The sequence below is a fragment of the Electrona antarctica genome (genome assembly GCF_951216825.1).
Source record: "Electrona antarctica genome assembly, chromosome: 10".
Classification (NCBI taxonomy): Eukaryota; Metazoa; Chordata; class Actinopteri; order Myctophiformes; family Myctophidae; genus Electrona; species Electrona antarctica.
The window spans coordinates 10,748,346-10,761,576 of record NC_136791.1 but is presented as its reverse complement, the minus strand read 5'-3'; the positions used below and the strand labels follow the sequence as shown (position 1 = coordinate 10,761,576).

Here is a 13,231-nt window from a genome sequence, read left to right as displayed (position 1 = left end):
TCTTCACCCTCTCCAGTGCTGACTCCGAGGCAGATGCCTGACATGCCTTTTGGTTTCTCTTTCATTAATCACTTTCACAAATCCAAAAGCCACTAATTAGGCTAACAAGTTGAGCGAGGCACAGAGTGGGGGACACACCCTCAGGGACCCTTGAGGATTCAGGGAGGGACAGGCCTCTTTTACTGAACCATTTCCGCTAGCCTAACTAACACACACACGCGCACACACACACACACACACACACACACACACACACACACACACACACACACACACACACACACACACACACACACACACACACACACACACACACACACACTGTACACATGTGGCACGCCATTTGGTGCAAAGACTTACACAATAACCATTCCACATAGATTAAATGTGTTTGTGAAAACATCCCTAAACACTATTAAAAATGATTATTATTTGCGATTATTACACTCGCGCAAAACTACCGGAGCTGTATCTATTTATGTATTTGTGTTATCGGGCGCTCGAACGCTACAGCATTCATTTTTTAGCGGTCCTTTTCATATAGACAAGGAACAGGGGGCTTGCTACAAGGGACTACTACAATGAATGTTACACTGCATGACTTTAACTATGACATTTTATGTCTCTGGGCCACATGGCACACTTTGTCATTGAACAATGGCAGCCGTTATCTTCTCCCTTGTGAGAATGGAGCTTAACTGTAATTACAGTCTAACTACCAGCCTCCTGCACAACTTCAGGAAACACACTCGCATACAGTACAACACATGCATACATGAACGCACGCGCACACACGCACACGCACACGCACACGCACACGCACACTCTGTACACGTAATGATGGCCATCAAAGAGTCCAGAGGACTTAATTGATTGCAGGACCACTTCCTGAACGAGGGAACTCTTAAACTCTAAGCATTGCTGTGTGTGGGATGGATAAGCTTGCATGAATGTGTCTATTGACGTTTCACAGACAATATTGATTTTGGCAAGAATGTTCTGTAGGTTTTTGCCTATAACCAATTTTCCCTGAGAAATAACCAAAGGAACCAGAGGGACCCCTGAGATGACATCATACTTATGTAATTCAGCATGGGAACTCTGTGCATGTATTTGTGTGTCTGTGGGTATATGGAGGACCACGTGTGTATATCTACTTGTAGGTAAACTGCTCGTGTTTAGTAAAGTTTGTCCATATGTGTGCATCTGTTTCTGTGTGTTTCTGTGTGAGTGCGTGTTCTGTCCGCATCACTATCTCTTTCACTCACTGTCTCTTCTACTCCTTGTACCGCAGCCAACTGCATACCCCACTGCCAGAATGGAGGAATGTGCCTCAGGCCCCATCTCTGTATCTGCAAGCCTGGTTCCAAGGGCAAGACATGCGAACAGAGGACTGTGCCCACCTCCCCCTTTCCAGCGCTGCCAGGGAACGGACACACCAACGGACACACCAACGGTCACACGAATGGTCACACCAACGGACACACCAACGGCCACACGAATGGTCATACAAACGGCCACACCAACGGACATAACGTGATACCCCAGCGGCCGATACCCCAGCAGGTTCTGCCACAGGGTTACGGCCCTGCCCCTGTTCCGGTCAGCAACATGGCGCATATGAGACTGACCGTCAAGCAACCCCCCACGATGGTCCGGCCTCAGTACATCCAGCAGCAGTGAGTAATATCATCGCCAAGCATTACACACTCGCCCGCCACCGAGAATCCCAGTGACATCCATGTCTTGCATTGTATATTATGGTTTGAGAGGCTTTGGAAAATCGAGTTTAAAAAAGTGTCATTCCCCAATCCCCACCAATGTGGTTTTGCTTCACACCTTCTTACAGTTCATTGGGAGAGGCGTCACCGTGTTATTTTCTTTCAAACACCAGCTCCGGGCTGGTCTGAGGGCTCATCTGTGGATAATCATACAGGCATTCTGTTTGCCCCCCCCTTCCCCCCCTTCCCCCACCCCAACCTCAAGTGAAATCCACATGACATTAGAGCACAGTGAATATGGAGGTGTTTTCGGCAGGGGCGTTTTTTTTTAAACGGCGCTACCCCACTGTGTTGCTATGCATTTACTGTATCTAGCCAGTCACACTCTCATTATCACCATCCATCAGCGTTGATAGGTGGACTTTCTCCCAGCATTTTAATAAAATGCAGTTGAAACGCCACTAACTCCTGCTGCGGTTTAGCTGTTGGTTTGTTTTCCCTGTCACTACAGTAGACGGCTGGAAAATGTGCAATCGCATCAGACATGGCAAAAAAAACTCACTTGTCAAGAATAATCGGAGGGAATGCAGACCTGAAATAAATCTCTGTTTTTCAACTGAATGTGGGGCAACGCGTTGATGGAAACGTCCGAAAATTACCTTGCAGTGTCCATGAAATGTTGGCAACAGGGCAAGGGCGACTCCGATATCGATGAATGATATTTTAAACACTAATGAATACGTTTATGGGTTATGTTCTTACGTATGCTCGTCGTAAAATCTCGAAAGGTTTTTCTTCATGCATTGCTCAGGCGAGCGTAATTGCTACCAGATCTGTGTCCTCGAAAGCTGCTATCAATTTCCAGAGGGGATTTATATCTTTCTCGGAGCTACTCTACCATCGCCCACGGCAGCAGAGGAGCATGCCATCTGATAGGATGAAAAAATATTGAAATAGGCTAATCTCCAGGTCAATGAGACCTTAATCAGATCGATTAAGTACGTATGCACAAGCAACAGGAAGGCGGACGGAGGAAGAAAAGTTTAAAGTTACTCATTATCCTACTACAGAAAATATTTGAACAAGATCTGCAGAATATGTACTTTATGCAAATGTAGGTTTTTCAGATAATATTTTGATATTGCACACAGATTATCCAAGTATTTTATTTGGAATGCAGCTATAGCAGCTTGGTGACTGATGCAGTCCGTGTAACAAACATTTTGCGTCGACAATATATATGTATGTGAAGTCATATGAGTGGACTATGATAGATAAAAACAACACTGACTGTGGTGGGACTAGGACCTGTATAGAGTCAATACAAGCTTGCATATACTATTTTTCATGCATAGCCTCAAAACGTCTCTTTTAGGGCAGAAACCTAATTTGTCCAGAGCGACTTAAAGGACAACTTTAGTTTTTTTCAACCAAGGTTCATGTTTTAGGTTGTTATTAGAGAAAGTAAAAGATGAGTGTTAATTTTTCATTCGCTGCTTCCTTTCGTTTTAGGGATTTTAGCTGTTTTTGACAGGGGGGGCATTCGAGCATGGGGCTAAATATGTATTTCTTTTACACAATATTATGGCGATTTTCGTTTTTTATTATTTACTATAGTCCTACTAGACCCCAGGAAATTACATCTGTCCACAGAAGATCACAGTATCTACTGAATGTGACGGTAGCCTACTGGGGGGGAAGCCACACTGTGTCATAGGCTCAATATGTCAGTTTGACACATTCAGTAGATCTCGTGATCTTTTGTGGCCAGATGTAATTTCTTGGGGTCTAATAGGACTATATTAAATAATAAAAAAATAAATCGCTTGAAAGTTTTGTAAAATAATACATATTTAGCCCCATGCTCGAATGCCCCCGCCCCCCTGTCAAAAACAGCTAAAATCGCTAAAAAAAATTAACACTCATCTTTTACTTTCTCTAATAACAACCTAAAAAAAACTAAAGTTGTCCTTTAATGTGCAACATCAGAGTAAGTGGCATGAACCCTAGTCAACAATCAACAGGGTAAGAAGAACAGAGCTACGGAGTAACCAGCCTAGGTAAACATCAAACCTAGCCTCTGTCTAGGTAAACAACATCAAACCTAGCATCTGTCTAAATATCATACTTCATCTGTGGACATCCAAACACGTCTAAATTACAGACATAGCATATGTGAACTAAGTAACCAACATCTGCATAGCATAACTACTGTAACATCTGTCAAAATAGGCAACAAGTAAAGATACAAGAAAATGACAAGTGCTACTGTAGTGTGAAGAGGAGCGTTTTGAGGGATGGGGGAATTGATTTTGCACATTTAGAGTTGTACAAATAATGCTTAAAGGATAACACAAAAAGTTATAAAATATCATTACTCCAAGTCCTCTCCAGTAGATAAATATTGAAGCCTATAGCCACATTTATATGGAGATGAATTAATGGCAGCGGAATCAGAGTTAGCGTGCACTGCAAACAAGCACACTCACTCAACAGACATTTTACAGCCTACATTTCACAAAATACATACTCAAACGATTAGGTATTGTTATGGGCGTTACACTTGCAAAGCGATTGACTTTGCTTGTAATGGATTTTCAATGAGAGGCGAGCAGGCATGTTGGGAGGCACAGGAAATGTGATAGGCATATTAGCGACAAGTGTGCGCTCTCCCCACATCTCGCACACGTCCACCCACGATAAGAGTTGCAATGTGTTGAGCTTTTTTCTACGCGGTAAGTGCATCTTTTCACGCGCAGGGTAGAGTGCGACCTCGTGGATCCAATTGAGAAAAAAGGCCCTCGTTGTTTGCAAAGAGTACCGGTAGGCTAATTGGTTTAAATCTGTTGTTGTTGCCACTGTAAGGTCAGGACTGATTTGCGTCTCGCCAATTTTCCTCCCGAAATAAAAGAAAAGAAAATCTATTTTTTCCAAAGAACATACTGTGCTTGGGTGGCGAATGCACGGTGGTGCATCCGGTTTGGTCGAGCATTACAGCGCGTCAGCTCTTGCCACACTGCGAGCTTGTAGATCTGCTTTTGAAGAATTTTGAAAAAATACCGATATAAAGTATCATTATTTTCAGATGAAGGTCCGCGGCCAAATACATATAAATTGACATAAAAACGTTTTTTGAGAACCACTGGTCTATACAAACAGAGTTGGCCGTGTTCAGGGGATGGAACCGGCCGGGGCAGCACCTGTCAGCGGGGTACGTTGGAAAGGGAGGAGTAGGATGGAGAGTATGGCTGCACGATATGGACAAGATTTCATATCTTCCAAATATTGCAATATCGATACGATATACGATATTACCGTTAAAATGTCATATTCTATTATTTTAAGTGATGCAACATTGAAAACTAAACATTATTAAATAAATAATCACACCCGTGTGAACTGAGTGGTGTAAGGTCTCAGTTCAGATGACTCGGCACTGCTGGTCTTATATAGGCTGATCAACTGTGGTCTGACGTAATGTCTGACGTAATGAAATCACACCCGTGTGAACTGGGTGACCATAGCAACCATGCTCATTTTTTGGTACGAACAGACACGTAAACTAACAAAGCCAGTTTTTGGTACGAACAGACACGTAAACTAACAAAGCCAGTTGTAGGAGTGGTTTACACCACTCAAAAATCTGCATAACAGGTCAATATCACTCACGATCTATCAACGATATATATATATATATCATACCGCGATACCGTTGCCTTTTTGCGATACTGATATTGCGCATGTTCATGCCTCGATAATGATATTGTTACTGCTGTCATGTTGTAATTATTTGCAATAGTTTATTATTTTCTAAATATATATTTGCTGGAGTGGAAAGGTGTATTTCTGAGTTCCGTCATTTCCGGTGCTATGCCTATATATATGGTGCGAGTCGGCAATGGTACACAATTGTTGTTGCTTCCGTCCGTGCATACGCCGGTCAGGAGAAATGTTTGTAGCGTGTCGCTGAACAACAGGCGTGTGTTTAGTTGTAACCTTTACATCAAGACATATTGACATATTGTGTGGTTTAAATGTCTTATTCATGGAATGAATTGTATTTCAGTGCATCGCTGTGTTATGGGCACTTCAGAGGGCAAAGAACTCTTTCATTCCCTTCGGTTATGCAGCAGCACCAGTGAGAAAAGAATACCTTGCCTCGTTCTTAGTCCGTTGGGAGTGACAGATATGATAACGATATATTGTGCAGTCTTAATGGAGAGGCAGCGAAAGTGAGACAAACCTAGCAACTACTGTACTTGCATTAGATAATCTGGGTCTTGGGAGGAATGAGATCTGGCAACAGTTTATCCTAAATCCTCGGCGTTCTGCGGAATTCTCTGGCCAAAAAGTCCCAGGAGGAGCTTTAGATTCAAACAGTGGGCATGTGCACATACGGACTGGTCCATAGTGAGTGACATGTCAATTTTGAAGCTTTCATACAATGAATATTATTTTCAGACCAGGTGACTACCAAAAATATTGCACAAGGCATCTTTAAAGACCTGCCCTGGAATTCCACTATCCTACAAATTTCAGCGGCTGCATGAAGACTAATGACTCTCACGGAAGCATTTTGTCTGTTTCAGCTTTGGTTGGGATGAGCGATTACAGAGATATCAATGGCACTGCTCCCACAAGCAGCATGGACATAATGCCAGTTCCTCGCAATTCATGTGTGGTTTTGGGGCTAAACTGTGACAAAGAGTCCCTCCCCATCATTCCAGTTGGACCCATAAATCATAGGAGACAGGTTAATGTTACAGTAATGGCTGCCACAATGGTTCAGCTGCTCAGGTCAAACGGTGCAGCAGAACGCTGGGGAGCTTTACGACAGTGAGCTTCTGGTTCTGGTAACCTTTCGAACTGTCACCGCAAGGGAAACAAATCGATGGGTAAAAAAAGCACGGTACCGTTCGGAGCGAATAAGGCTCGTCCCCTCCGGGACAAAAAGATAAGGGTGAAATGTGTCTTTATACTGTATATTGTTCCAGGGAAGGCTCACTGTGAAGAATGGGCCTCATTGGCTGACCTCTGAGAAACCCCATAATGGTTCTTCACAAGATTAGACAAATGGAGTCAGTTTTGTATGAAATGGTTTATGAAACTCTCGAGTGTGTGAGCTTGAATAAACTTATAAAACACAAACTATGGAAATTACCGTCCGTGCACAACTACAGTGACTTGATACGATGTAGTGAGTGTTGGTTGAAGCGCAATGTGTACAAATGAAAGCTGGCTCATCAGCTCTGAGGTATTTAAAACCAAGCACATCTCGAATTTCAGTAGCATTTATTTCTTGCATGTTTTGGTTTGAGGTGGAAGTGGATTCCCACTATGTATGTAAACTATGTTTAAAAAGCACAATTATTTAGAAAAAGGCCGATGCACACCTCAAGGCTATTGTCTGTCCTGATGAAGGTCGAATAGATCGAAACGTTGAATAAAGAGCAACATTTTTGGCAAGTTTTCTGACAGTGTGCGGGACCCTTCTTTGTTTTTCAAAGATACCCTTTTTAAAAAGCACAATTAGACATTAAACATTAGACGTTAAACATACTACTTGCATGCAAACAAAAATATATATTTGCCTATATATATTGCAATTAAGCTACTGTCCTGAGGGGCAGAGATAAACCTGTCCGTGCCACGCCGCTGGAGGGGAATTCATGTGCCACGCTTGTTTTTACTTCAGTTATGCCAAGAAAGGGAAGGAAGAAGAAATGAAATGAGGCAAACGGATTGATTGGAAGCCTCTATAGGTTCCTTTGTTCCTAAAGCCACCGGCTTCACCAAGTAAACGCAAGGCTGCCTCCTGTCTGCCTCCTCCTTGGCCCTGGCCTGGAGGCTGCCTCCTGTCTGCCTCCTCCTTGGCCCTGGCCTGTGTCCACAGCGCCAGGGTTTGAGGATATTCAGTGACACCCGCACTGTAAACTGTTAAGGTCATTAAGCTCTAACAGAATGACCTTGCTTGACTAATGGTAGTCTTTTACGGTCAGCCCAGTGGTATCTGGTTCTACTGTCTGTGCTGCCGCGGGGGCCAACTGCATAGTTGTCTGTCTAAACTTGCACCCCTGTGGTTTGTGCAGTGTCCTGACGCTTGGAGAGAGCCAGGGGAAACATGTCAAAGCACTGTGGGTCCTGCGGGTGAAGCATGAGCGCCCCAGTTTTTTTGGAGAGGGCCGCCGATGAGTAATGACTCTTTTAGAAGGTTCCCCCGCTTTCTATTTTTATACCCCCCCCCCCCCCCCCCCCCCCCTCCTTCTATTTTTTTTCCCTTCCGGGGGAACCCCCCCAACGGATGGCCTTAGATAGTACCTAGCCTGGGCACCATTTCATTTGGGTATATGATCCTGTCGGGAGCGGATGATAGTCGACGGGCAGGAACAACAGGCGGCAACTTCCTTTTCCCTCAAACCGATTTTTCTCAATAAAAGCTACAGGCTACGAGAGGTTTTATTGAGAAAATGAAAAGGAAGTTGCCATAGATATATATAAAGTTACCGCCTGTTGTTCCTGCCCGATCGACTACAAAACAATACTACAACATGACGTAACGATATCATCCGCTCCCGACAGGATCATACAGACTTTTGAAAGCCTGGTGAGGCGAGTTTAGATAGTACCCTGTTTGTTACCCACTGCCGGGTCCTGAAGCATGCCGTATAACGCAGTGGTTTTCAACCGTTTTCGTATCAAGTGCCATTATTTATTCAGCATTTGAAGTTGAACCAAGGACCACCATTTGATGAGATTTATCCTCTCAGACCCTGAATATTTTATTGTCGTTGGATACGATTTTGTCCACAATTCCATGCTATATCGATGTGGTACCATATAGAGATAACAGGCAAATGATCAAAACAACAATTCTTCTACATTCTCTAATTTTGTAGACTTCTTGTAAATTAAACCAAATGGACCTGTGAGGGCTAATTTGGTTTCATTTTACACTCTGAACCAACTCCATAATTGAGTACCACAGACGAATAACAGTCTAAGTCCACACTATTGATCCATAATATATAAATGATAGATAAGGGTTCAGGACAACGAGGCCTTTTCATGGAGGGGTCAGTCTGAAATTTGGACTTAGACTGTTTTTCGTCTGTGGTACTCAATTGTTCTGGGGAACACCTGGAACCCCCTCCAAGGACCACTGGTGGTCCTCGGACCACTGGTTGAGAACCACTTGTTCTGGGGAACACCTGGAACCCCCTCCAAGGACCACTGGTGGTCGCCGGACCACTGGTTGAGAACCACTGGTATATCCTGTTTGAGTCACCCGCTGGAATAACGATCACATCTGCCATTATTATGAACTCCCATTCTATACTTCCCCTTCTTCCTCCATGTTATACACACACAACCGCTTGTGGCAGCCATAAGCTGAAGCCGAGTGGGTAGAGAGAGAGAGGCCTCCTAGGAATCAAAACGATAGCCCGGTCCAGCCGCCATGTCCTCTCAATCTAAGTGTCAATGGGCTCTATAGTCTATATATGCACACACACACACACACACACACACACCCTTTTGGAAAGAACTTGGGCCCCTTCCTTACTTCTTTCACATGTGTTATCAATGATACTAATGAAGGCTCTGTTCCATTCTGGTCAAACAGAGTCAGGGTGCTGCTATTGTGCACATTGGCTCACTAGAAACACTAGTGGCTCACTAGAAACACAGGTACAGGTCTGTAACTCTGAGAGTGTACAAATGGAACCAAATGGACCCATATATGGGTCCATTTGGTTCCATTTGTACACTCTCAGAGTTATGGGGGTCCTTGAAATTAAAAGGTTTGCGAACCACTAAATGGAACAGAGCCTTAATTAGTATCATCAGTAACACCTGTGAAGGAAGTAGGGAAGGGGCCCAGAAGTAGGAAGAGTTATTCTGTGTGCATAGAGCCCATTGTCCCCTGAGCGTGAGGGCAGACATGCATAGAGCCCATTGTCCCCTGAGCAAGACACTTGGGGTTCAGGGAGTGCTGGGATGAGGTGACCGCTGTGACCCCCCCATCTTTGGGGATACAGTATAGCTGTCAGAAAGCTGTCAGAAAGGGGAGTGATTGCAACAAGATGACACGCTGTCTCTCCCTCCCCTGGTGCCTCTTCTTCTCTCTTGACTTGTGGTACGCTATGTGTTGCACAAGCCAGACGCGGCAGGCTCGTTGGGAGCTCTCGCCCGGTGTCCGCCGGGGACTGTTTTCTTTTCTTTTTATGGGGTGCGTGTGGAAGTGTGGAACGCTCGCAGCAGACGCAGGAATTTCTTCACACACGCCGAAAATCCGAGCGGTTACCGCATCCTCTCAGCCTATTTCGTTTCTTCATGACGCACAGGCTCAAATAATATTATCTTTGTAAATTCAGCCGACTATATGCGCTCGAGTCCAAAGACTCCTTTTCGGAATAAGTGGGGTGCCCATGTCTACCGCCTCAATCAAGCCGCCAGAACGACCCAACTAGCCGGAACAAAGTGCTGACAAACAGGGATATCCTCCCCTTTTCCTCCTCTGCTACAGTCTGTCTGCCCTCACGGCGTAGTATTGTTGTTATCCAAGAGGGCTCTGGCTAGGTTCAGCGGGTTCGTTACACCAGAGCACTGTGTCAGCCAGGAGGAGGACTTGGAAGGGGAGAGAGGGAGAGAGAGAGAGAGATAGGGAGGGAGAGAGAGAGAGAGAGAGAGCAGAAGCCAGCAGTGAAGTGTGTGGCCAGAGAATTCAAGAATATACCGAACACTGAGGTTTTAGAATAATAAAAGCTGATAATTCAAGAGTATTAACTATTTGGATGTCCCTTCCCTCTACAGATGCGTTTGTGTAGAAATAAGTGAGATCTTGTCCCCAACACTGCAGACTAGAAGACTCTTGTAGTCATTCCTTGGATGCTGTGAAAAATCTCTTTCCTGTTTCTTTTTTTCCCCTTAACATTTCTCTCTCTCTCTCTCTCTCTCTCTCTCTCTCTCTCTCTCTCTCTCTCTCTCTCTCTCTCTCTCTCTCTTCTTTTTTTTCTTGTATTTAATTGCAGACCCTCTGCCAGCACACCTGGTCTTGCCAGAATTTTTTGTTGAGACTGGAATAAGAGCTTATGTTTATAACTTCTCTCTTGCCCTCACTATTTCTCTCTCTCATGTGTGTCTGTCTCTCTCTCTCTCTCTCTCTCTCTCTCTCTCTCTCTCTCTCTCTCTCTTTCTCTCTCAGTCTTTGTGTGTCTCTCTCTCTCTATCTCTCTCTATCTCTCTCTCTCTCTCTCTTTCTCTCTCAGTCTTTGTTTGGCTCTCTCTCTCTCTCTGCTCAGATTAGCTGTTCAACGCTGGCTTATTTAGAGCTAAGCTTCTGCAGTAGTGATTGTATTTATTTGATGCCACAACAATATTTGTGCCCGCCACCGGTAGTGAAATCCCTTAGTAGTGAGAATCCCTTTTACCGTGAGAAACCTTCAGAAGGGACTGACCCTTAGCAGCAATCCTGTGTCATTGTTTATGCTGTTCACTTCTTGCCAGCGGAACAAAGCTTGACCTCCACCTGACCTGCCCCTAGTACACACTGTAGTGTACCCTCCCCTCCTCTCTTTAATAGAGCTGTGCACTTGAAAGCGTAGTACCTATATTGGTCTTGTGTAGGCTCCGAACAAAAGGCCCTTTGAAGCCGAAACCTGCAATCCATAGCAGGCTTACAGTAGTAGATGAAGTCCAGGAGATAAGGTGGTGATGAGACTTGTATGTAATACAAAGAGGCAGAGCCGTGCAGGCCCTGATCCGACGCAGCAGAGCAGCTTAGACAGATATACAGTGTCGGTGGTAATTGCCACCTATTCTCACATGGCCCATAATATCTCCTCCACTCCAGAGACACTCCTGTAAACAGCAGACCAGCTGCTCTCTATCTCCACAACACTGAAGTCTAGTCACTGCCAAAACGCTCTCTGAGCACTCTAAGCATCTCTCTCTCTCTCTATCGCTCTCCCTCCCTATTGTGTCCCTATTATGGGCATACAGTAATTGACGAATGTTCAGTGAAAATAGGCGAACATTTGGTGAAAACACCAGTTACGACGCCGATACATTGTGGGGCTTTTAGAGCAGCTGTTTTCTGCAAAGCGATTTGGTCCGTGGGGAAAGAATTAGTGGGACAAGGATAGACCCCTGGGGGACCCCGGTAAATGAAGCATAATAGGGTTTACACACATAGTACACCTGCATGCTCACTCACACACACACACACACACACACACACACACACACACACACACACACACACACACACACACACACACACACACACACACACACACACACACACACACACACACACACACACACACACACCTCCCATTCCACGCAACCGATGAATCAAAGTGGATCATGCAACAATCTATAGTGGCATTCAACTTCAAGAGAGAGGGAGTCCAGGTGGCGCAGTGGTAAAGTTCAGAGGTGTAAACGTCTGATGCGGTACTGTTCTGTCCATTGGGCTTGGACGGGTGCTACGAGTAACCATCAAGTGGTCATATTCAAGGGTGGGAAAGCTGGCAGCGAAGGCCGATCTCTGTTGCTGAACTATGGCGACTCCTACAGGTCGGAGGAGAAGAACCAGGTTGGACGTTCTTCCGCGTGCATTACTAGCTCCCGGTGAAAGCTGCTTACAGTCGGAGTATAAAAAATAATTCATGTGTATCGGAGGAAACGTGTGCTTATCTACCGTACACCTTCCCATTTGACCGGCTATAGGGGTTAGCAGTGACAGGAACGTGTGGGCCTGCTGACAATTGGGAATCGGCAGGGTTAAAAAGAAAATCACACCTGTGTGAAGTAAGTGGTGCAACTCCGTGTGGGGGTCCCCGGGGGGAGGGTGGAGTTCCAGACCCACAGGAACGCACCCAGGGTGCCGCCCCGATTCCGGCGAGCCGCGTCCGAAACGGTTGAGAAATGACAGAGTTACCGTGTGGGGGTCCCTCTAGGACCCTCCACTGTAATGTACTGTACTGTACTGGCACACCCGAAATCACCATATATACAGTTCATATGTGTTTGTGTGTGTGTTAGGTGTTAAAAAAAACGAGAGATGGAGAGAGATATAGAAGGAGAGGCTTGGAAGGAAATGGTTGGAGGGTGAGAGAGAGTGTCTGCCATGAGTCTGCAGGTGTTCAGCTGAGTCAGCAGAACCAGCCTAGTCCTGACCTCTGACCTCATATCACCAGAGGAGGATATAGTAAAGATATGTGCACCTCACTTCTGCCAATGGAAGGCTAATGAGTGATTTGCTAATGAGTGACACACACACACACACACACACACACACACACACACACACACACACACACACACATTACGTGTCATCATGTGTCATGATTATTTTTTACAGTGCATTATGAGTACTTCTGAGTTCTTGTAACTGTAATTGTATAGTGTTATGAACAGATTATAATGCATTATACGTATTAGTGATGCGAGATTAATCGGCAAACACATCGGTATCGGAACGATTTTAGTTGTTTTTAGATTAATCG

General features: G+C 44.9%; 1 protein-coding gene across 1 annotated transcript in view; it reads left to right on the top strand.

Annotated features, from left to right (window-relative positions):
* The window catches only part of LOC306931539 (latent-transforming growth factor beta-binding protein 1-like), a gene marked incomplete at its 3' end in the record, with an annotated part of 67,011 nt that overhangs the window by 9,939 nt on the left and 43,841 nt on the right, over nt 1-13,231 (top strand). Inside the window, exon 3 of the mRNA XM_079512944.1 lies at nt 1,295-1,679. Within this exon, the coding sequence (XP_079369070.1) occupies nt 1,295-1,679 (385 nt within the window). The remainder of the gene's footprint in view (nt 1-1,294; nt 1,680-13,231) is intronic.